This window comes from Lontra canadensis, unplaced genomic scaffold (genome assembly GCF_010015895.1).
Source record: "Lontra canadensis isolate GAN:19392208 unplaced genomic scaffold, GSC_riverotter_1.0 scaffold69, whole genome shotgun sequence".
In the NCBI taxonomy this organism is placed as follows: domain Eukaryota; kingdom Metazoa; phylum Chordata; class Mammalia; order Carnivora; family Mustelidae; genus Lontra; species Lontra canadensis.
This window is the reverse complement of record NW_022631063.1, coordinates 7,666,903-7,691,764: the sequence shown is the minus strand read 5'-3', so window position 1 is coordinate 7,691,764 and position 24,862 is coordinate 7,666,903. Positions and strand designations below refer to the sequence as shown.

The 24,862-nt window shown below is 36.1% G+C and overlaps 1 protein-coding gene across 6 annotated transcripts in view; it reads right to left on the bottom strand.

The window, feature by feature from the left end:
- Positions 1 to 24,862, bottom strand: part of UBR3 (ubiquitin protein ligase E3 component n-recognin 3) — a 234,896-nt gene that overhangs the window by 82,666 nt on the left and 127,368 nt on the right. For 4 of the 6 annotated variants that reach the window (XM_032880422.1, XM_032880421.1, XM_032880425.1 and 1 more), the window contains 4 exons: positions 23,434 to 23,583; positions 11,579 to 11,712; positions 5,437 to 5,547; positions 97 to 309 (listed from right to left, as the gene is read on the bottom strand). In XM_032880422.1, the coding sequence (XP_032736313.1) occupies positions 97 to 309; positions 5,437 to 5,547; positions 11,579 to 11,712; positions 23,434 to 23,583 (608 nt within the window). The remainder of the gene's footprint in view (positions 1 to 96; positions 310 to 5,436; positions 5,548 to 11,578; positions 11,713 to 23,433; positions 23,584 to 24,862) is intronic. The other 2 variants (XM_032880423.1, XM_032880427.1) reach the window with 1 other exon arrangement.

Genomic DNA, 24,862 nt, shown 5'->3' with positions numbered 1-24,862 from the left:
CAAAGGTCCAGAGTAATTTAGAAAGGAATGAAAATGAAAGGAACGAAAATGAGAGCTGAAAGCAGAGCTGAGTTTACCAGGATATTTCTGCCTTACACTGATGCTTACTGGGAAAGCTCCCGGCCGTCCCTGCAGCTCTTCCACTTCCTTTATGAGATCTTGTATGCTTTTGTTACTAGGACGTTGCCAAAGGTTACTTTCCACATTGCTCCCAGGATAACAAGGAAGAACACTGTTAGCAAACTGCCTACAGAGAGGACACGTGAATTCTCCTTTGTCCACCGAGAAGCCCTGAAGAACCTGATCATTCTAAAAGATGAAATAAACACACAGATTTATAATGCACTTTATAGAAAACAAAATTTACACCATTACATTTTATAGTAAACAAATGAACCAGGCCAAAAAAGAAAAAAAAGACATCTCTAAAATATGTCATAAAAACATAAAGTCTCTTGATGTAATGAACACAGGCTGTTATATGCAACTGATGAATTACTAAACTCTACCTCTGAAACTAATGATACACTATATGTTAATTAATTGAATTTAAATTAAAAAAAAAAGATGATGTTACTTGAAGAAAAAAACATAAACAATGTCTCTCATTTGACTGTTGAAGCTTATCAAATCACTTCTTTCAACATGGCAATCATGCAACACATCACCAAGAACTGTTTAATGAATTCATATGATAAGTATCTTAAGTATCTTACTCTTCTCTCAGTATGAAACATTCAAATACTGAGGCAATTAATGTGTAATACAGATTTAAGATAGAGAATAACTTAAAAAGGAGGCCACTTTACAGTGGATCACCTTCCCCTTACCCCATGCCCCTGTTTTTATAATCTATAGGTGACCACTGGGAAGATTCTCTCAATGCCCATGTTCCTTGATAGAGAATAGATAACTTCTGAGAATAAATCAAGCCTAAAAAATGTGATATGTCTTTGTCTGTCAAACACAACTGACTGGACTTTATGCAGTGAATCCGTTTAGCTTTAATGGATAGGGAAAAGATTCAGTTAGAGTATTCAAAATGTAAGTGTATATGAGGGAAATTAATGTAATACCTTTCCTTCAGATATTTCTGATAGAAGAAGAGAAAACAGAATTGTTTAAACATAGACACATATACATATGTGCCTAGGAGGAAATTCTTACTCATGAGAGCCTGCTATACATGCTAACTAACTAGAGGACTAAAGGCAGGAATCCAGACTATTACATCTGTTCCTTTCTTTTGCCTGAAACCACCACACAGCCATTTTGCTCTTTTAGGCTATTACAATTGTGTAGTCCTAACCATTATTTCGCTCTTTTTCCCAGCAGTTTCTTTCTTACTCTGCCACTAACCTAATGCTTTATTTCAAAATATGTTTTAATGCATTAATGTAAATGTATGAATGCTACAATATGAACATTATTACTAACAAAAAAAAAAATAAGGAAAGAAGGATACAAAGAGAAGAAAACGAATTTGTCTATGATTACAAAGGTAATGACAATATTAGGAAGAATTTAATTTTCCCCACTCTTAATTTAGTGCTCATTTCACTATATCTTAGGTCTCAAATACTTTGACTAAAAAACCAAATTCTACTTTTTTTTTTTTACTTTTTGACATTTATTTTTTTCAAGTTCTTAAAAATGAAACACCACATCTTTTTAAATCCAATTCTGCAAATATTTACTAAGCTCCTATCATATGTCAAATGCTATGCCAGGTAAGGGCATAAAGACTTAAGGTACATCTTTTTTTTTTTTTTTTTTAAGTTCTCTTGTACCCTTTTTTCTTTTTAAAGATTTTATTTATTTGCCAGAGAGAGAGAGTACACACAAGCAGGCAGAGAGGCAGGCAGAAGCAGGCTCCCTGCTGAGCAAGGAGCCTAATGCGGGACTCAATCCCAGGACCCTGGGATCATGACCTGAGCCGAAGGCAGCAGCTTAACCAACTGAGCCACCCAGGCATCCCCTTAAGGTACATCTTCACGTAGGTACTAACAATATAAAAGCAAACAGAAACAAATAAATTATAATAATAGCGTGAAAAATACAAAAGAGAAGGCTTCTCAGAGAAGACTTGTGAGCTAACTTTTAAAGATACACAAGAAGGGTATATAGAAAGTTGGGGTGAGAGTCCTGATCATTGAAGGACATTCTATAAGCTCCCCTACAGCCTTAATTTTAAAGAATGCTAGATCCTCGTCCTTGCCTTGACTGAAACTACGTTTTTTCTTGAAGCCTCCCCAGAAGCCTTCTCACACCTCACCCCTCACACCTCAGTATTCTTCTCATCTCTAGTACTGGCTTAGTATCTTTACTCTTGCATTCTCCCATCTTTGTGGCTCATATCATTTAGGGATATCACACTTTTCCTTCCTTTTTACTGTCATCCACTGCCCTCAGTCACTGAAGACTTTGGTTTTCCTCATTGCTCCAAGACCTACGACCCTCTTATGCTACTTCAGTGAGTATGGGAACAACCAATCTTGTATCTTAGTCCATCAGCTTTTTGACCTCATTAGCTCCTATGGCACTGACCTCCACCTACCCGTTACCATGACCTGTAACCATGACCACCCCCTTATACTAAAATAACCCAAAATTGTCCATATCTAAAAATATTAAATCCAAACAGCTTACAGTCTGATTGCCAACTGCTTTCTCCTCTTTGAGTTCCTTCCTTCTCTCTCAGTTTATCAAGACTTTCCTATTCTGCCTATACACCATGATGTACCACTTCAAAAACTGGTCATTACTTCTCATTCACCCTCCGTATGTCCTTCCATCATACATACCCTATAAAACCTTCATACAAAATTAATCCAGTAGATAACTTCTCTAATTCTGTACTCAAATTAAGTGTTGTTAAAGAAGACTGAAGTAACTTCTTGCTACAAGCTGTTTCCAACTCAACTGAGGCCTGAATACTTCTAGGTAATCTTTCTCCAACACCCAATGAAGAATTCTCACCCAATTCCAAAGTGGTTTTTCCTCTTCACTTCTCAAGTCCTGTCACCTATCCCAGCCTTGCTTCCTTTACTCTAGAAGCATAAAGCTACATCTCCTACCTCAGAAAGAAGAGAATCATGACAGTTCCTTCAGCTTTCTGCCTTCTTCCACTCCAATATTTACTTAATAAATCCCATAAGTCCTTCCATCCACTTTCTTTCTTCTAGTCTCTTTGCTAGTATCTCCTAACTAGTCTTCCAATCACACTGTTGCCACTATGATCCACCTAATGTGAGACTCTTACTCCCAATCAAAATCTTTCAGTGATCACAATTATCTCTCATCTTGATTCCTTCCTCCTTCTTACATTCCACATGTCATCTCTCACCAAGTCCAGACTTCCTCTAAATATATTTCAAATCTCTAAGCTCTTCTCCATCCCCAGTGTGATGACTAAGCTCAAGCCACTATCATCTTGTACCTCCTAAATATCATCACATTCTTTCTAACTCTACTGCAATCCCACAATAATCCCCTACCATCTACATAGCTGCCACAATGACCTTTCTGAAGATGTCATAACTCTATTTAAAAGTCTTTAATAACTTTAGTGGCTCTCTGTAAAGAACTTATCTAAATAAAGTTCAAATTCCTTACACCAACTACAAGGCCCTTTACAGTAAGACCTCTAATTACTTTTTCAGTCTTACCTCTCATCACTCAAGCACGATACTTCATCAAATGTTCTGGCATTCAGGAGAAGTTCCAGTAACACTTAACACATATACTGCAACTGTCTATTTATTCTATCTCACGCAAGGCATAGTAAACCCCTGGAAGGAAGGAACTGTTTCTTATTCACTGCTGAATCCCCAATGTCTATCACAGTATCTGGAACACTATAGACACTAACTAAAATATTTGTTGAATGAACGATTGCAGATGTATGAAAAATGCATAATGTTCTTAAGGAACTATTAAACAGTTTATCAATGCTGAATTGATTAAAGATAAAGATAAAGCAACAGGCAAGCCCAGATCATGAAGTACCCTGAATACCATTCAAAGAAGAGTGAACTTTATCCCATTGGGAAGAATTCAATAAAGGATTTTTAAGCCAACGACATATGTCATCAGATTTACATTTTAGAAAGATCAATGTAGTGAATAAATTAGACTTAGAGTAAGGAAACTGATAAGAAAGGAATGGCAATAGTCAAGATGAGAGATGAAGGCATACACAAAAATGAAGAATAATGAAAAGTGGAATACAGTCAAGTGATACTTAAGAGACAGAATAAGTAGAATTTACTTAGTGACTAATTGTGAGAGGTAAGGATACGAAGGGAAAAGTAGGAATCCACTCCTTTTAAGTTGGGAACTGGGAAATAAGAAGGCCATCCTTTTAAGAGGCTGAGCTGAGAAAAAGAGAAAAACTGCAGCTACAGGGGAATGCAAAGTCAAGGGAAGAAATTCAGAATGAGAGGGACCTTAGCATCTTTATGAATTGAAAGAAAGGACAGAATAGGCAGAAAAAATGAAGATAGAAACAAAAAAGAAGTTACCTTCTAATAGATAAAGGCCCCTGAGGTGAAGAGGAGAAAGGAATACTAGAGCATCAACAGGAAAATTATTCCTGAACAGAAGAAGGAATACTACCTCAAAGAGTAAAAAAGAAAGGACTGGTTGGGATGCAGACTTATTTGTCAGGAAATAGATAAGCAAAGCAAGAAGCTAAGCTTAGTATGTGACAGAAAGCCACACTGTTTTCTTGGTGACAAAGAAAGAGACAGAATCTGATGAGAGAAAAGGGATCTTGGAGTTCAGGTGAAGAGCTTGGGATAGGGGAGCAAAGGATTGGAATAGCTGCTAAAGATACTAGGAGAGGAAACTAATCAAAGGTAGGTAAATGAATTGATAAGTAGTACCCACAGTTAGTAACCCTAGTTTAAGCTGCTATTATACAGGAAACCACAAATTTACAGACATACCACTTCACTTAGTTTTATGATTTTTCTGGCAGGGCTAGCTGTCTGGGTCTCAAATCAAGGCAGGAGGATTAAATGACTGCTCTTCAGAGCAGAACAGGCATAGTACAAAAAAGTGAGGCTAGGAAAGAACTAATGCTAGGAAATATACAAAGGGGTAAAGGACTAGAGATCTTGATGTCAGAAGCAAACACACTAATGAGAATGAAAATAAGAGAATCTGAAGGATAATCTTATAATAAAATGATATTGTAGGATATTTTAAAGCTTAATATTTCAGAGCTAGAGCAGCAAAGTCTAAAATTACTACCATGGAAATCATTTGCTGAAGTGATATAAAAAATTGAAATCCCTAAAGCTGAAGAGGTCAAGGAACCACAAGGCTGCATAGTTCAAATGGCAATCAAAATCACATAAAATGAACTGGGATGTATATGCTATAAAAACATTTAATACCTAGAATGATTTATACATTTTTAAATCAACTTACCCGTAATGATTCCATGTAAGATTTATGACAATCTATGTGCAACGTGTGGCCACAGGTTTGTACGTAAACACCTCCTTCCCAACCAATTGATACTGCCAAGAGACAAGAACTCTTAAAAAAAAAAAAAAATACAATTAATTTAAAAGAAAACTATACCTATTTAAATATATCCACGTAAACCTCTGAATGATTTCATAGTCATATTAATGCGAACTTTCTATTTTTGTGATATAAAGTTAGTACCCCTTTGACAGTCATAAGGCAGTATCTATAAACTTGAAATACCACAAAGTTTCAGCTTCCACATATCTAGGCTCGTAAAGAATAATTATAAATTATACTTTCTCCACCCCATGAAAAATAAACTCTCAGTATTATACTATACTTCAGTGTAAACTATTCTGCTATTGATTATTTTACCTATTCTATATATCACTCTGTGATACCTGACATTAACAACTTCCTTCTTTCAATTTCATGATAGTTACCAAACAGTGTTATATTAGCTTCAGGTATACCACATAGTAATTCAACAGTTCCATACATGACCTGGTGCTCATCACAAGTGCACACCTTAATTCTCATCACCTGTTTCACCCCCACCCCACACACCTCCCCACTAGTAAATATCAATTCATTCTCTATAGAGTTCATTTCTTATTTTGTGTCTCTCTCTCTCTTTCCTTTGCTCATTTGTTTTGTTTCTTAAATTTCACATGAGTGAAATCATATGATATTTATCTTTCTCAGACTTATTTTGCTTAGCATTATACTCTCTAGCTTCACCCATGTTGTAAATGGCAACATTTCACTCTTTTTTATGGCTGAAAGGGAGAGTATCCAAAATACATAAAGAATTTATACAATTCAGGTGCCTGGGTGGCTCAGTTGTTAAGCATCTGCCTTCAGCTCAGGTCATGATCCCAGCAATCTGGGATTAAACCCCCCAGGGGGGTTCCCGGATAGCTCAGTCATTAAGCGTCTGCCTTCGGCTCAGGTCGTGATCCCGGGGTCCTAGGATCAAGCCCCGCACAAGGCTCCCGCTCAGCGGGGAGCCTGCTTCTCCCTCTCCCACTTCCCTTGCTTGTGTTCCCTCTCTCACCGTGTCTCTCTCTGTCAAATAAATAAAATCTTTTAAAAAAATTTATACAACACCCAAAAAAACAAGTAATCCATTTAAAAAATGGGCAGAAGACATGAACAGACACTTCTCCAGAGAAAACATCCAAATGACCAACAGACACATGAAAAGATGCTCAACATCACTCATCATCAGGTAAATGCAAATCAAAACTATAGTGAGCTATCACTTCACACCTGTCACAATGGCTAAAGTCAAAAACACAAGAAACAACAGGTGTTGGCAAAAATGTGGGAAAAAAAGGAACTCTCATGCACTGTTGGTAGGGATGTAAATTGGTACAACTGCTATGGAAAACAGTAAAGAGGTTCCTCAAAAAGTTAAAATTAGAACTACCCCATGATCCAATAATCACACTACTGGGTATACACACCCGAAATACAAAAATCTCAATTCAAAGGGATACATGTGCCCCTATATTTATAAAAGTATTATAAGTATGGGAGCAGCCCAACTGTCCATTGATAGAGGAATGGATAAAGATGTGGTATATATAAAGATATATACATACACAATGGAATAACAACTTCTTTCTTAAAACACCTACTTCCCCCTGGCTTCCATAATGCTACTCTCTTTTGATGCTCCTCAGATCTCTTTAAACCATTTGGTTTAGGCTTCCTTTTAAGACTTTTTTCTTCATCTGCCCCTTCAATGTTTATATTCCTTAAGGTTATATGTTTTTTGCACTACTCTCTTACTAAAATTGTTCTCCCTGAGTGACTTTAATCAGTAAATTCAACTATCTTACCAACTTGGATCGTTTGCCTCTGTGACAGATATTTGACTATTTTTGCAATCTCTAGTTTGATGTCCCTCAGATAACATTTAAAAATGTGTCATGGGGCGCCTGGGTGGCTCAGCTGATTAAGCGTCCAACTCAATTTTGGCTCAGGTCATAATCGTAGGGTCCTGGGATCAAGCCCCATGTCAGGCTCTGCACTTAGCTTGGAGTCTTCTTAAGATTCTCTCCCTCTGCCCTCCCCGCTGCTCGCATGTGTGTCTGCCCACACTCCCTCTCTAAAATAAATAAATAAAATCTTTTTTTTTACAAATGTGACATGTGTCATTTTTTCCATGAATCTTTCTTTTCCTCTTGGTTTAAAAAACTCCACAAGCTATTTAGTCACCAAATCAGAAAGCTAAAAGTCATTCTACATCACATTCTTTTCCTTCATACCACAGTATTAGCTCCCAAACCACACAGATTCTATCTCCTAAATAACTTGTGATTTTGGCCCCTCCTCTTTGTTCCCACTATAACATTCATGTCTGTACCATTTGTTGTGGGGGAGTGGGTTCTTCAATAAAGTTTCTTTTTCTTTTTTTTTAATTTATTTGAGAGAGAGAGAGAGACAGAGACCGCGCTCAATCATGCACGTGAGGTGGGGGAGGTAGGGAGGGAATGAAGGAGAGGGAGAGAGAAAAAAATCCCAAGCAGACTCCCCACTCAGCAGAGAGCCCACATGGGGCTTGATCTCACATCTCTGAGATTACGACCTGAGCCAAAGTCAAGAGCTGGTCACCTAACCAACCAAGCCACCCAGGCACCTCTTCAATAAAGTTTCTTAACTGGTCTCCCTGACTCCAATATCTTCTCTGCATAACATATCACCCTCCATACATTTTTCTAGACTACAAATTTAGCCATAAGATAACCCCAAAAGGTACCTTAACATTTACAAAGGTTTAATATAATATGCAATAAAGAAGGGACCCAGATTATATAAGCAATAATACCTTTTTGACATGTTCTAAAAATTAATTGCTTTCATCGCCTCTCCCTCTCTTACATCTTCAACTTACTCTTCTCTCCTTCCCTACCAAATTTTTCCCTTCAACCAATAAACAGGCTTAGACTTTTCCTCCTAAAATAATTTTCTTTGAATTTTCATTTGGCCTCTGTTAAACAGTACTTGGGCCTGAACTTGAGTTTACCCTCCAGTCTGTAGTAAACAGATGACCGTGTGAGAGCAATAAAGGTCTATCATGAGTGACAGCACTTCATTAAAGATTTGAAAAGCCATTAAAACTGAGTACACCTTTAAACTTTATTTTTACATTGAGATGAAACATTTACATTATAATGTAAGATAACCAAATAATCTTTAAACAATAACAAACAAAATTCCAATGTTAAATCAAGATTGTTCACGAGTAACTAAAAGTTGAAAATATGACACAGTGCAAAATGCTTTCCCAGCCAATTTAAAGATGCATAACAGCACAAACCAAATACCCACAGCAGGTGAGCTAACTTCTACTGTTACAAATCAGAAAAGCAACAGAGACCTCTCATCTCTGTTTTATGTTTTGGAGCCACCTGAAGTAGCAGATTTAGATCATTTTAGAATGGTTGGTACTCAGGTAATAAACAAGCTGCTCTCTTTGGCAATATATTATAAAAACATAATCAATCTCTCCTTTTAATAAAAGCAGTTAGCTTTCAAAACTAAAATCAGGGGGCACCTGGGTGGTGCACTCAGCTGAGCATCTGACTCTTGGTTTCGGCTCAGGCTGTGATCTCAGGGTCTTTTTTTTTTTTTTTAAGATTTTATTTATATATTTATTTGAGAGGGAGAGAGCGTGCACATTAGCACAAGCAGCAGGAGGGGCAGAGGGAAAGAGAAAGGGAGAAGCAGACTCTCCACTGAGCAGGAAGCCAGATGTGGGACTTGTTCCCAGGACTCCTGGATTATGACCCGAGCTGAAGGCAGTCACTTAACCAACTGAGCCACCCAGGCGCCCCATGACCTCAGGATCTTGAGATCTGGCCCCACAGCGAGCTCCATGCTCAGCACAAATCTGCTTGAGACTTCCTCTTCCTCTCCCTCTGACCCTCCTCCAAATCCTGCTCTCTATCTCTCAAATAAATAAATCTTAAAGAAAAAAAAAACTAAAATCAGTCCATCATTTGTCTATGTACTGGTTAGATTTCTTATACGAATCAGATAGAAAAAAAGGGCAGCAAACATTTACTAACACAAGACTAATATTTTAGAAAGATTTCAATGATGTGCCCACCATTGTGCTAAGAATTGCTTAATGCTGAATCTTAACCTCAATATTTATTAAAACCTTGCAAAAAAGGAATGAAAAATTTACCAAGCTCACAGTTACAAATGCCAGAGCCCCACTTCAAACCCAAGTCTATCGACTCCAAAGCTCAGGTTCCCTCCCTACTGGGTCCCATCTCTTACATATAATACTCTAGAGTTTCAGCAGCAGTACTACTTGCATGACTAAAATTCTATAGGTCATCTCTGTTAATTGCATGCAACTCACGTGAAGAGAGCAGAGTCTACACAGTTCAATTCTGTAATCAAAATCAGTGCCCATTAACAGTAATTCTTCTGCTGTACAGAGTCTGTCTGCCTATGAAACCATACTAGAGTAGTTCAGTAAGAAATCTAGTAAGCATCTACAACCCACATAGCATGTGCTATGCCCTGAGGGAACCATAAAACCGATATAAGAACAGCCCTACACTTCTAGAGGTATACAGTCCAGGGAACACACTAGATATTTTGTGTATACTATTTATGTATATAAATAACCACAATGAAAGTAGGAAAGTATTGTGTGAAAATATATGTAAGAATAAAATCCCACATCACTGACAAACACACAATAGAGATTCTGTCCAATTTAGATATCAGTTCAGAGTTCTTACAAAAGAGATTTTTTTTCTAGAAATGGATAACTATTCTGGATACTTTAAGAAAGAGATACCATACTATTTATCTCCTTTATTAGATCTCCCCTTCCCTCAAACTTATTTTGATCTTAAGTCTGGGTTATATTCTCATTTGATCAAGTTATTTTGCTTTTCTGTTTGGCTCTAGGATTCATCTCTACTCATCTACTCTAAAGTGATTCAAAATGACAAAATTAAAACCAGGATTATGGCAACAGAATAAAATCCAAATAAAGGTGGTAGTAAATTTCTGCAAAAGCAGAACTTAGTACAATTTAATCATTTTCTTCAAAATGAAGATATTTATTGGTCTATGACTAATATATATATATATATATATGCTGCAAAAAATTAAAAGAAATAGAGAATAAAGTGTGAAATGTGTGCATATGTATGCCAGTGCATGTGTGCACATGCACGCATGCGCGCACACACACACACACACACACACACACACAGAGGCTTCTTTTACCAAACAATAATAATTTCTTTTTAAAGCTTCTGAAAACATATGGAAGCATGGTCCTCATTCCCTAATCCAAACTGCCTTATAAGGCCTATCTAACCTGAGCACTCTGAAAAGGCTAGCTTAAATATTAAAAACCCTACTATACATTTATACTGACCTTTATAACGTGCAAAGTGATCTAAAGAAATTTTTAACCTTGTAGGTAACTGCATGAAAAATTACATGAGCCCTATTTTATAGCCAAAGAAATTGAATCCTAGACTGTTTATCCGGCAAGCTTACATTGCTAAGATCAGGCTCCAGTTTTCCTCACCTGAACTCTTTCTGCTCTACACAATGCCTCCCTCACTAGAGCCGCCATCTCCTCAAGAACCCACCAGAAGCCTTCTCCTCAGTCCAGGCTACTGAACCACATCCTATTCTGATGCTCGTCATTACTAGCTCAGTTATTGTTTACTTTACATTTTTAAAGCATTATAATGAGATCTTATTGTGTATCTTTAAATGCAAATAAAAGGAGACAAAAATCTTCATAAAATATTCAATGTAATTCTAAAAGTTTTTATAGAGTGAATATCATTGCATTTAACTGAATGTGAATATCTCACAATAAACAACATTTAAAACATAGCTGTAACACTTACAACCTGAAATTTTTACTTATTAACAGATTTCCATTTCTTTACTACCTATGTAGTAACTTTTTTTCTAATAAACTTCAACATTCCAAATAAGAATGACATTTGATAGAAGAAAAAAATAAAAAGTAAAACTCTGGAGAAAGTAACCATCAATTTTGCTGACAAAAATACTATATGATAAAAAGGGTACTTACATCCTTAAAATAACGCTGTAATAATGAAAGTCTCACATCATGAACTGCTGCACATGTATCCCAAGGGTAAATCTGCTCCTCTTCAGTGATAGGCAATTTTTTTGGATCAATGTTGTCACGGCACTGCCCTAAAACTACATTAACAACAAAAATAAGAGCTCATTAAATAACCAACCTGATTCAATATGATTCACTGAAAGTTGTTATTTATCACAAGCTACACTAATTTTTCTACAATTAGGATATTTTTTAAAGACCCCCAAAAAAGTGATATTCTAGTTTTCTTCTACAGAGTAAATAAATCTTAAAATAAGACAAGGGTGCATGGGTGGCTCAGTTGGGTTAAACATTCAACTCTTGGCTTCTGCTCAGGTCATGATCTCAGGGTTGTGAGACTAAGCCCTACATACGCTCCATGCTCAATATGGAGTTTGCTTGAGATTCTCTCCCTCTCCCTGTCCCTTTATCTCTCCCACTTGTCAAAAAAATGAATAAATAATTTTTAAAAATCGGACAATTTTTTTTTGAAATAACACTAAAAGATTAGTATGAACTTTGGGTGGATGGATGGATGGATTGTAATGGAGGATGAATGGTTTTCAAAATATGTCCACTGAAAAAACCTAGAAGTTATGATTCTCCAGTATCAATAACCTTTATTTCTAAATATTCTGTTTCTCACTAAAAGGAAACAGATCCTTGGAGAAAGAAGTGCATCCAGGGTTGGAGCCTGGAATTGTATGTAATAAAGAGCAAGGGGGTATTCAAACACAGAGGGGCCACATCATGAAGACATGCAGGAGTTCTGATGGCCAAATGTGAGAAAATTTGAGTATTGAAAAGAGTAATAGTAAGAGATAACACACGCATTGATTCAGGCAAGGAAAATCAAGTAAAAGGGTGAAGTGTCAGCGTCTCAATGTATCACCCTATAGACTACCTACCACCATAACCAAGCGATCAAACTTGGTTGGCATCACCAATAATGAGACAAACTGTCACTATGAGCCTCTTAATGTGATGGAATGGAAGGGACATCATTTATATAATGCCATTGCCAAAAATGTTTAACTTGAACCTAATAAGGAAATAATCACAGGAATCCAGAACATGAGATATTCTACAGAACTGACCTAGATGCTTCAAAATTTTAAAAAGGGCCTGAAAGAACTATTTTAGTCAAGGAAACTAACAAGAAATTAGAACTAAGGGGTACCTGGGTGACTCAGTCAGTTAAGTGTCTGCCCTTGGCTCAGGTCATGATCCTAGGGTTCTGGGATCAAGCCCCACACGGGGTTCCCTGCTCAGCAGAGAGTCTGCTTCTTCCCCTGAATCTCCCCTACCCCTGACCCCAGCTTGCTCTCTCTCTCAAATAAATAAATAATATCTTAAAGAAAAAAGAAAAAGAAATGACAACTAAATGCAATGTATGATCGTTTTCTTGGATCAAGAAAAAAAATCTGAGGCGCCTGGGTGGCTCAGTTAGTTAAATGTCTGCCTTTGGCTCAGGTCATGATCCCAGAGTCCTGGGATCAAGCCCTGCATTGGGCTCCCAGCTCAGCCAGAGAGTCGGCTTCTCCTTCTCCATCTGCCTGCCACTCCCCCTGCTTCTGCGCTTGCAAGCGCGCGCGCGCGCGCTCTCTCTCTCTCTCTCTCTCTCTCTGTCAAATAAATAAATAAATAATCAATCAATCTTTATTTTAAAAACCTGTTATAAAAATACTGAGAATTTGAACACAAAATATTAGATATTACTATTAAATTTCTTGGGTATAATAATATAGAAGAATATCTTTGTTCTTAGGAGATACATTCTTAAATATTCAGAGATAAAACATCATGACATCTGCCCTTTTCTTCTAAAAAGTGTGTGTGTGTATATGTGTATATAGATAAGAGAGGAAAAGAAAAACAAACATGGCAATATGTCAACAATTGTTGAGTGCAGGTTAAGAGTATTCTGTAGATTCAAAACTTTCAAAATGAAAAGTTGGGAAAGAGGCATACAGCAAGAGGAAAAAAATAATATAATAAGATTTTATAATTGTAAAATATCTAAAGCACAAAAAAAGGGAGTGGGGATATAAACATACAGTGCCATATATTATTACAAGACTCAGTAAGCATGGGAAGAATATTCTTCAGGAAACAGTATTAAATATATGAATGTGGGCCCTAAGTTCTGAAGAGATTTACAGCAGCAGCAGAAAGAAGAAATAGAAGGAGGGAGATGCTAGGAACTAAAATAATATTAACTATAATGTATAATCCTCTTAATACACTGCTGGATTTGGCTTGCTAGGATTTTGCTGAAGATTTCTGGATCTATATTCATAAAAGATACTAGGTCTATCATTTTCTTTTCATGTGATATTTTTATGTGTCTTTGGTATCAGGATAAGGCTGTTAATATAGAATGAGTTAGCAAGTATTCCCTCTTTTTCTTTTTTTTTTTTTTTTAAGTTTGAGAAGGACTAATGATAATTCTTTAAATATTTGGTAGCATCATGAGTTAAGCTTTCTGGTCTTGGGCCTTTATTCGTTGAGAAGTTTTTGATTACTAATTCACTCTCTTTAACTGTTCAATGTCTGTTCAAATTTTCTATTTCCTCTTGAGTCAGTTTTGGTAGTTTCTGTGTTTCTAGGAATGTATCCATTTCATCTAGGATATCAAATTCATTAACAAAAAGTTGTTCATAATATTCCTTTATAGTCTTCTATTTCTTTAAGACTGTGGTAATGTTCACAATTTCCATTTCTGATTTCAGTTATTTCTGTGTTGTTGTTTTTTTTAACTCTTGGCCAGTCAAGCTATAAAACTATCAATTTTGACATTTTCAAATTTGCTTTTCAAATTTTGCTTTTGCTGACTCTTTCTACTGTTTTCCTATTCTCTACTTCATTTATCTATGCTTTAATCTTTATTATTTCTTTCCATCTGCTAGCTTTGGGTTTAGGTTGCTTTTCTTTCTCAAGTTCCTTAAAAGTGTAAAGTTAGGTTATTGATTTGGGATCTTTGTTTTTAATGTAAATATTTATAGTTACAAATTTCCTTCTGTGTACTACTTTCCCATAGGTTTTAGTATGTTGTGTTCTCATTTTCATTTATTTCAAAGTATTTTCTAATTTCACTTGTAATCTCTTGTTGGACCCAGTAGTTGTTTAAGAATGTGTTATTTTCCCCCAACTTACTTCTCCTCTCCATCTCCCAATGTCTCCATGTTATTCCTTATGTTCCACAAGTAAATGAAACCATATGACAACTGACTCTCTCTGCTTGACTTATTTCACTCAGCATAACTGGGAAATCGGAGGGGGAGATAAACCATGAGAGACGATGGACTTTGAGAAACAAACTGAGGGTTTTGGAAGGGAGGGGGTGGGGGGTGGGTGAGCCTGGTGGTGGGTATTGTGGAGGGCACATATTGCATGGAGCACTGGGTGTGGTGCATAAACAACGAATTTTGGAACACTGAAAAAAAATAAAATTTTTAAAAAGTCAAAAACAAAAAATAAAGTAAAATTTTTTAAAAAGAATGTGTTATTTTAATTTCCATTTATTTCTGAATTTTCCAGTTTTCAAATTTTCCAATTTAATGACTTCTAGTTTCATTCCATTCTGATCAGAGAGGATACTTTGGATGATTTCAATCTTTTTAAATGTATTATGGTTTCTTTTGTGGCATAATACATAGTCTATCTTGGAGAATTTTCCATGTACAACAGAGAAAAATGTGTATTCTACTCTTGTTGGCTAAAGTGTTCTATATAAGTTGGTTAGATCTGTTTTATACTGTTGTTAAAGTGATTTGTTTCTGTTTTTGTTTTTTAATTTAGAGAGGGGGAGAAAGAGAGAGAGGTGGGGGAAAAGGCAAAGGGAGAAGGAGAAAGAGATTCCCAAGCAGACTCCACACTCAGCACACACCCAACATGGGTCTCGATCTCACAGCCCTGAGATCATGACCTGAGCCAAAGTCAACAGTCTGGAGACTTAACTAACTAAGCCATCTGGGTGCCACTGAAGTGTTTTCCCTCTTTGATCTTCTGTTTAGTTGTTCTACCCATTATTTAAATGGGGCACTGAAGTCTCAACTATTATTATTATCTCAACTATTATTCTCCCTCTAATTCTGTCAATTTTTGCTTCATATATTTTGGGTTTCTGCTGTTTGGTATGTATTCTTTTTTTTTTTAATTTAGTTATTTATTTTGAGAAAGACAAAGAGCGTAAGCGACAGGCCAGAGGGAGAGGTAGAGAGAATCCCAAACAGATTCTGCACTGAGCAAGGAGCCTGACACAGGGCTCAATCTCACAACCCTAAGATCATGACCTGAGATCAAGACCTAAGCCAAAACCAAGAGTCAGATGTTTAACCAATTGCACCAACCAGGTGCCCCTGTTTGGTATGTATTACATCTTTTAAAACAAAGAAAACAAACAAACAAAAAAAAGACTTTATTTATGTGAGAAAGAGAGAGAATAAGCAGGCACAGGGCAGAGGGAGAGGGAGAAGCAGATTCCCTGCTGTGTGACAGAGCCGGATGGACATGGGGCTCGATCTTAGGACTCTGAGATCATGACCTAAGTCAAAGTCAGATACTTAACCAACTGAGTCACCCAGGTGGCTCTAGTATGTATCATGTTCATAACTATTTTATCTTCTTGATGGAGTGACTCATTTATCAATATATAATGTCCTTTTTCTTCTTGTGACAATGTTTTGCTTAAAATCTATTCTGTCTGAAATTAGCATAGCCATCCCAGCTCTCTTTTGGTTCTATTTGTATGGAATACTTTTTCTCATCCATTTTCAACCTATTTGTGTCTTTGGATCTAAAATGTCTCCTATAGACAGCATATTCACGTTTTTTAGTCTATTCTATCAATCTCTGCCTTTTAATTGGAGAGTTGAATGCATTTATATTTCAAATAATTACTGAGTTAGAAGGGCTTAATTCTGCTTTTTGCTTTTTATTTCTATATGTTCCTCACTTTGTTTATTACCACTTACTTTTGTGATTAATTGAATATTCTAGTTTACCATATTGATTCTCTTCTCATTTCTTATCTTAGATTTTTCTTAAATGGTTACCTTCACTTTCTAAGTCAAGGTGGAAACATTAATATCAACTTCCAATAGTATACAAAAATTCTGCTCCTTTACAGCTCCATCTCCCCTCCTTGCCGTTCATGTTTTTGACTATCTGCATTTTTCTACAAGAACACTGATATTTGGTTTAAAAATCTCAATCTGCAGGTCTTTCTGGATTCACTTCATTATTACAGGCTTTTTGTTTATTACATATGTTTTTTAAAGCACTAAGAATAAAACACTGACTTTCTTGAGTTTTTCAAAGACTGTGGTGAGTAATAAAATGGAAAAGATTATATAATATTGTATTCTTCTACGAGGAACTGAAACTCCCCAAGTCAATAATATTTACAACAGACATTCTGCACAATAGTGAGACAGCATATAAAACAATACCTTTAGAACTTTATAAAACTGCTGTAAAGGCCCTTAACTTAAGCAGTGTTTTGAAGGGCTCCTAATCAAAAGTCTATAATTCAGCACAACTCGAATGTTAGACTAAGGAGAGAAATCATGGGACTCTTCTTTGATGCATGGTTTCAAGACAGGCCAATAAAGGATTGATGGCTATAAAAAAGTCTAGAGCAATAAGCACAACTAGCACCCAGACCGTGGTCTCTAAATACCATTTCCCAGTAAAAGAAACTTCTTAGAGAAATGACTGATTTCTGGGTGAGAAAGGTATAACTTGCCATGCCAAAAGATGTAAACTCCCAAGTCTATAAGTTTTGTATCAAAAGAACTGAGGAAGTAACTTGAAGAGGCTCTCACTGAACAAAGAAGAATGTGATCATTAACAAGAAATTAACTGAAACAGATCATAATGATACTAAAAGTATTAATTAATTATTTTGGGAAAGGACTAAAGAACCACTACCTCAATACTTGGAGCACTACTAAATAAAGGGAAAGAAGATTGTATTTATCCTGTCTTTCAGGTATAATTTATTTGTCAGATTAACCAAAATAGTTGATGAAGTAAAATTTCTTTTATAGAAATATTTCAGGTAATAAACAAAAAATGAGAGATTTGTGATCTCTGATGAACTGACTACTCTAGGCAATAGTCATCATTTAAAGTGAATTATCTCAAACAGACAGAAAACAGAGTGGACAGAGGAAAGAGTTAAACATCATGGGGTATATCCAGCAAAATCCAAAATGTTTTTCAATGAGCCAATTTTGTAAAAAAAGAGTAAAATGTATGGGTGTAGGAGAGCGCCTACCTGGGAGAATGGAGGAGAAAGACAGGGGATGAAAAGGAAACTACTAATTAAAAGATTACAAGGAGACCCTATAACTATAAATTAATTAATCTAATAAAGTAAATAAGAAACAACTGGAGAATTTTGAACACTGATTAGATATATAACTATACTGAGGAACTAATTTACTTATGAGTCACTGTGGTAATGTTTTAAAAACAAGAACTTTCTTTTTAACTGAAACAGTAAAAATATTTATAGATGAAATGAAATGATGTCTGGAACGTGCTTCAATATAATTTGGGGCATAGGGAAGATAAATAAGATTAGCTCAAGTTAATCACTATTGAAGATTGATGGAGACATGGAAGTTCATTTCACTAGTCTCTTTACTCCATTATGTAGTTAAAATGTTCCATATTCATTCCATATTCACCATGATCAAGTGAGATTTATTTCTGGGCTGCAGGGAATGCAGGGTGGTTCAACATCCACGAAACGGTCAACGTGAAACACCACATTAGTAAAAGAAAGGATAACCATATGATTCTCTCAACAGATGCAGAAAAAGCACCTGACAAAATACAGCAACCATTCTTGATAAAAACTTGAACTAAATAGGGATAGAGGGAACATACCTCAACTTCATAATGGCCATACACAAAAAAGTCACAGCTAATACCATCCTCAATGGGGAAAAACTGAGAGCTTTTCCTCTACAGTCAGGAACAAAACAGTGACATCCACTTTCCCCACTGTTATTTAACATAGTACTGGAAGTCCTAGCCTAAGCAATAAGACAAGAAACAGAAATAAGAGGCATCCAAATATGCAGGGAAGAAATCAGACTTTCACTATTGGCAAAAGACATGATACTCTAGGTAGAAAACCCAAAAGACTCCACCAAAAAATTGCTAAAACTGATACAAGAATTTAGCAAAGTCACAGGATAAAAAAATCAATGTAACGAAATCTGTTTCATTTGTGTACACAAATAATGAAGCAGCAGAAAGAGAAATCAAGGAAGCGATCCCATTATTACTGCTCCAAAAACCATACCATAACCAGGAATAAACCTAACTAAAGAGGTATAAGATCTGTACTCTGAAAATAATAGAACACTTATAAAAGAAATTGAAGAGGACACAAAGAAATGAAAAAAACATTCCATGCTCACGGATTGGAAGAATAAATATTATTAAAATGTCTATACTATCCAAAGCAGTCTACATATTTAATACAATCCTGATCAAAATACCAACAACATTTTTCACAGAGCTATAACAAATAATCCTAAACCATGTATGGAACCACAAAAGACCCCAAACAGCCAAAGCAATCTTGAAAAAGAAAAGCAAAGTTGGAGGCACCACAATTCTGGATGTCAAGCTCTATTACAAAGCTATAGCCATCAAAATAGTATGATGCTGGCACAAAAACAGACACATAGATAAACAGAACAAAATAGAAAGCCCAGAAATAGACCCAGAACTATATGGTCAACTAATCTTTGACAAAGCAGGAAAGAACATCCAATGTAAAAAAAGAGAGTCTCTTCAACAAATGGTGTTGGGAGAACTGGACAGCAACATGCAAAAAAATGAAACTGGACCACTTTCTTACACCATCCATAAAAATAAATTCAAAATGTATTAAAGACCTAAATATGAGACCTGAAACCATAAAAATCCTAGAGGAAAACCCAGGCAGTAACCTCTTCAACATCAGCTGTAGCAACTTCTTACTAGACACATAACCTATGGCAAGGGAAACAAAAGTAAAAATGAGTTATTGGGACTATGTCAAAATAAAAAGCTCCTGCACAGTAAAGGAAACACGCCACAAAACTAAAAGGAAACTGATGGAATAGGGAAAGTTATGTACAAATCACATCTGATAAAGGGTTAGTATCTAAAATCTGTAAAGCACTTATCAAACTCAACACCCAAAAAACAAATAATCCAGTTAAGAAATAGGAAGAAGACATGAAGAGACATTTTCCCAAAGAAGGTGTATATACAGATGGCCAACAGACACATGATAGGATGCCGAACATCAGTCATCATCAGGGAAATGCAAATCAGAACTACAGATACAGAGATATCACCTCGTACTGTGAGAACGGCAAAAACAAACAGCACAGGAAACAACAGGTGTTGGTGAGGATGCGGAGAAAGGGGAACCTTCTTACACCGTTGGTGGGAATGCAAGCTGGTGCAGCCACTCTGGAAAACAGTACGGTGGGTCCTCAAAAAGTCAAAAATAGAACTACCCTATGACTCAGGAATTGCACTACCAGGTATTTACTCAAAGCATACAAAAATACTAATTTAAAGGGACACATGTTTATAGCAGCATTATCAATAATAGCCAAATTATGGAAAGAGCCCAAATGTCTGATGAATGGATAAAGAACATGTGGTGTGTGTGTGTGTGTGTGTGTGTGTGTGCGCGCACGTGCGCGCGTGTGTGTGATATATCACACAAAAGAATATTACTCAGCCTTCAAAAAGAATGAAATCTTGCCATTTGCAACAAGGTGGATGGAGTTAAGTGTTTATTATGTTAAGGGAAACAAGTTAGTCAGAGAAAGACAAATACTTGATTTCACTTATATGTGGAATTTTTTTAAAGATTTTATTTATTTATTTGACAGACAGAGATCACAAGTAGGCAGAGAGAGGGGATGGGGGAAGCAGGCTCCCTGCTGAGCAGAGAGCCCAATGCAGGGCTCGATCCCAGGACTCTGGGATCATGACCTGAGCTGAAGGCAGAGGCCTTAACCCACTGAGCCACTCAGGCGCCCCTTATATGTGGAATTTAAGAGACAAAACAGATGAACATAGGAGGAGGGGGGAAAAAGAGAGGCAAATCCTAAGACACTCTCAACTATAGAGAACAAATAGAGTTGGTGGAGGGGAGATGGGGGAAGAGGGCTAAATGCATGATGGGCACTTGTTTTGATGAGCGCTGGATTCTATATGTAAGTGATGAATCATTAAATTCTATTCTTGAAACTAATATTGCACTATATGTTAACTAACTAGAATTTAAATAAAAACTCAAAACAAAAAATAAAACAAAACATTCCATATTAAAACTTAAAAAGATAAAAGAAAAAGAGAAGGGACAGATTAAAATAGAGGTCAGAAGTAAGGAAAAAAGTAGAGAGTGGTAAAATGCAAGATGTCAGTAGGTGTGTGAGGCTCAGAAAGTTAGGAAACAGCCAGAGACTTCACCTGCTACAGTTCCCAATTAAAGTCACTCTTTAGAGATTTAATGCTTTTTCATGTTAGTTTCTTATTCATTTCCTTCTATCTATAAAAAAGAGCAACAATATAGTGGAATTATCCAGTATTAATAAGTTTAGTTAGTGTACAAAATTGTAAAAAAGAATTAAATGAAGTGACAATTTGGTCAAAGCAACTTTAAAAATATAAAATAATAAACAAATAAAGATTAAAACAACAAAAACAAAATCTCTGCCTTCATTAGGGCAGAGATTCTGTTTTGCTTTGTTTTATACTATGACAGTATCTGGCACCTAGGTTCCCAATAAATATTTGTGGGATGAATGAATAAAGGAATAAAGAAAACATTTATGATTATGAAGTATTTGGTGAAAAAGTTATAAGAAGTTAAGTGGCAATAATTTAATAGTCTAGTTTTGTCACAGCAGTAGAAAACAGAAATAGCTACAAAACTAGCCAATACTCTCAGACATTTCCTTTTTTTTTTTTAAAGATTTTATTTATTTATTTGACAGACAGAGATCACAGGTAGGCAGAGAGGCAGGCAGAGAGAGAGGGGAAAGCAGGCTCCCCATTGAGCAGAGAGCCCGATGCGGGGCTCGATCCCAGGACCCTGGGATCATGACCTGAGCCGAAGGCAGAGGTTTTAACCCACTGAACCACCCAGGTGCCCCACATTTCCTTATTTTTTTAAAGACTTACTTATTTAGGGGCGCCTCGGGGTTCTGGGATCGAGCCCCGCATGGGGCTCTCTGCTCAGCGGGAAGCCTGATTTCCCCTCTCTCTCTCTGCCTGCCTCTCTGCCTACCTCTGATCTCTGTCTGTCAAATAAATAAATAAATAAATAAAAATCTTTTTTTTTAAATAAATAAATAAGATTTACTTATTTATTAGAGAGAGAGACAGAGAGCACGCATGCGCCCAGGGGCAGGGGGATGGTAGAGGGAGATGAGGGAGGCAGACTCCCCGCTGAGCACAGGGCTTCATCTCATGACCCTAAGATCATGACCTGAGCCAAAATCAAGATACTTAACCCACTGAGCCACCCAGGTACCCCAGACATTTACTTTTTAGTAGGCCTTTCTGGTCTTGACAGCTCTACTCCAATGTCCTATTCAACTGGGATTTTCCAAAGGAATTTTGGTTTTAAGCAAGAAAAGTAAGAAGAGGATAAACTAATTTACCAGCACCCCATTAGATCCTTTTGCCTATATTACATTACTTAACCAAACAATTCTCTGAAGTCAACATTGTCTCCAGTTAAAAGAAAGCAACAAACTTAGCCAGATTACATCAAGCAATACTTGCATTTGAACTCAGGGGAGTGTCATATCTCTTTCCACTTTACTATACTAATTTAGAGAATAAACACCCTAGGAAAAAATGCTCAGAAGCAAGGTGAAAGAATTTTATTTTCTCTTTGCTTCACACAAACTCCTGTTGAAAATGGATTCGATACATTAGGACTAGAGTGTGTAAGAGTTATCACACCTTAAAATACTTTAGCATGGGAAAGGATAGAGAGCATTCAGACAAATCCTTCAAAAATTTTTCTCAAAAAATTTTTGAAAAATTTTTCTCAAAAATTTTTGAAAAATTTTTCAAAAAAATTTTTGAAAAACTTTTCAAAAGAAATTTTAGGGACACGTGGGTAGCTCAGTTAAGTGTCTGACTCTTGATTTCAGTTCAGGTCATGATCTCACTCATGAGACGGAGCCCCATGTCAGGCTCCCTGCTCAGTGCAGAATCTGCTTGAGAGTCTCTGCTTCTCCCTCTACCCCTCCCCACCGACGACCCACGTGCATGCTCTAAAATAAATTTTAAAAAAATTATTAATAACATATTGGCAAAGATATTCAGCAAGCTGTTTCAAGAATTACTGCTTCTACTAGCTCAAGAAATAAATGCAAAACTACCTGAATGTGCCTTATGTAGTTAAAATACTTAACTGACAATATTTCTGGGCTTAAAACGCACCCCAACTTTAAAACAATTAAATTGTCAAGAAAGCTGAACTCCGTTCAGGCTTTCTAGGATAGGTAATATGCCATCACAGTTTAAGGAAATAGACTGTATAAGATATAGAGAGACTTCTCTGTAAAGGGCTTCTTCCAACACTCATACCCAGGAAAGTCAGATAAAACCAAATTTAAAATCCTTGCTAATAGATCTAAATTGATCCCTGCTATATAGATCTATAGTTATATCAAGACAAAGATATAACTTTCAATTAATACAGATATTTATTAACATGTTGTATACACTTAGGCTCTAAAATAATCCACTGAAAATTACTTTGATTTTACCTGAGGATGCTTGTAACAGTACAACCAATCCTGTAGGTCGGTCTTCAGAGGAGGGGCCGCTCTGACCACAAATAACACAATCATATACTGCTTCAGAAACTTGTGGTTCTGCTGTTGTGATCTCCATAGGAATATCATTCTCAGGAGAATCTGAGGCAAAAAAAATTACAGCTCTTAATTCTCGAGGAGAAAAATCTTTCTTCAATGAAAATACAGAGAAAAAAAATCAAGTTCAAATAATTTTGTGCTTCAATACCAATAAAGTTTTATAGTATTAAAACTATGGGGAAAAAATTAACCTTGCCGAAGTAAAACGTTCAATCAGAAAAAAAATACAGTTTATATAATGAAAGATTTTGGTTTTTTAAAGATTTTATTTATTTATTTGAGAGAGATAGTTGTGGGGGGAGAGAGAGAGAGAGAGAGAGAGACATGAGCAGGGGAAGGGGCATAGGCAGAGAAAGAAGAAGACTCCCCAGTGAGCAGGGAGCCTGATGAGGGGCTTGATCCCAGGATCCCAAGATCATGACCTGAGCAGAAAGGAGATCTTAATGAACTGAGCTACCCAGGTGCCCCATAATGAAAGATTTTAATTTATATGGTTAAATACACTTCAAATGTTGTTGTATCATTCACATATAAAAACTGAAACCAAAAATAGGAAGGAAAGGATCTTAGGAGGAGACTGTTTTAATTTTTTTTTTTTTTGAGGCATTTCAGAAGGGAAATGTGTAACGTGGCAGCTCCTGGGGAAGAAAATGGCAATATTTACTAGGAGATAAAAGAGGAATGAACCATTTCTCCTTTATTTTGAATTCTCGTGATTATATCTAAGCAATAATGATAATCAATATATATTTATGTAAGGAAATCATTTAGATAAAACCATATATATTAATAAAGCAGAACTACTATAGAAAATAACAGTAATCCTCTGGTATTAATGTCATTAACATCAAGAAATTAAACACTGAGCCAATAATGATACTCAGATAAAGACTCTTATATTCTGTGAAGAACATGATGTTGTCCACAGCGGCAAAAAAATAAGTAGGGGGGACTGGGAAGACCAGAAAAATAGAAATGATGTGTGACATATTTAAAAGATGGAGGCATATCTAAATAAGTAGGTAAAAATACATGAGAGAAATAGAAAAAGAAAGATGTCAAGTTCAGATACATTTTATATAAAGATTTATGCAAATAAACATATCTAATATGTATTAAGAGTTACTGAGAAGAAATGGAGCCAGAAACCTAAAAGAGAACTTTGGATGATGCTCAGTATTAATGGAAATAAAAAGAAGCCAATGAAGAAATCAGAGAAAAAACAATTTAACAATAGAATACAATGGAACTAGAATAGAATCAGAACCAGAAAGCTTGATGCCAATGAAAATAAGATTAACTGGTCAAAATGAAAAGATTT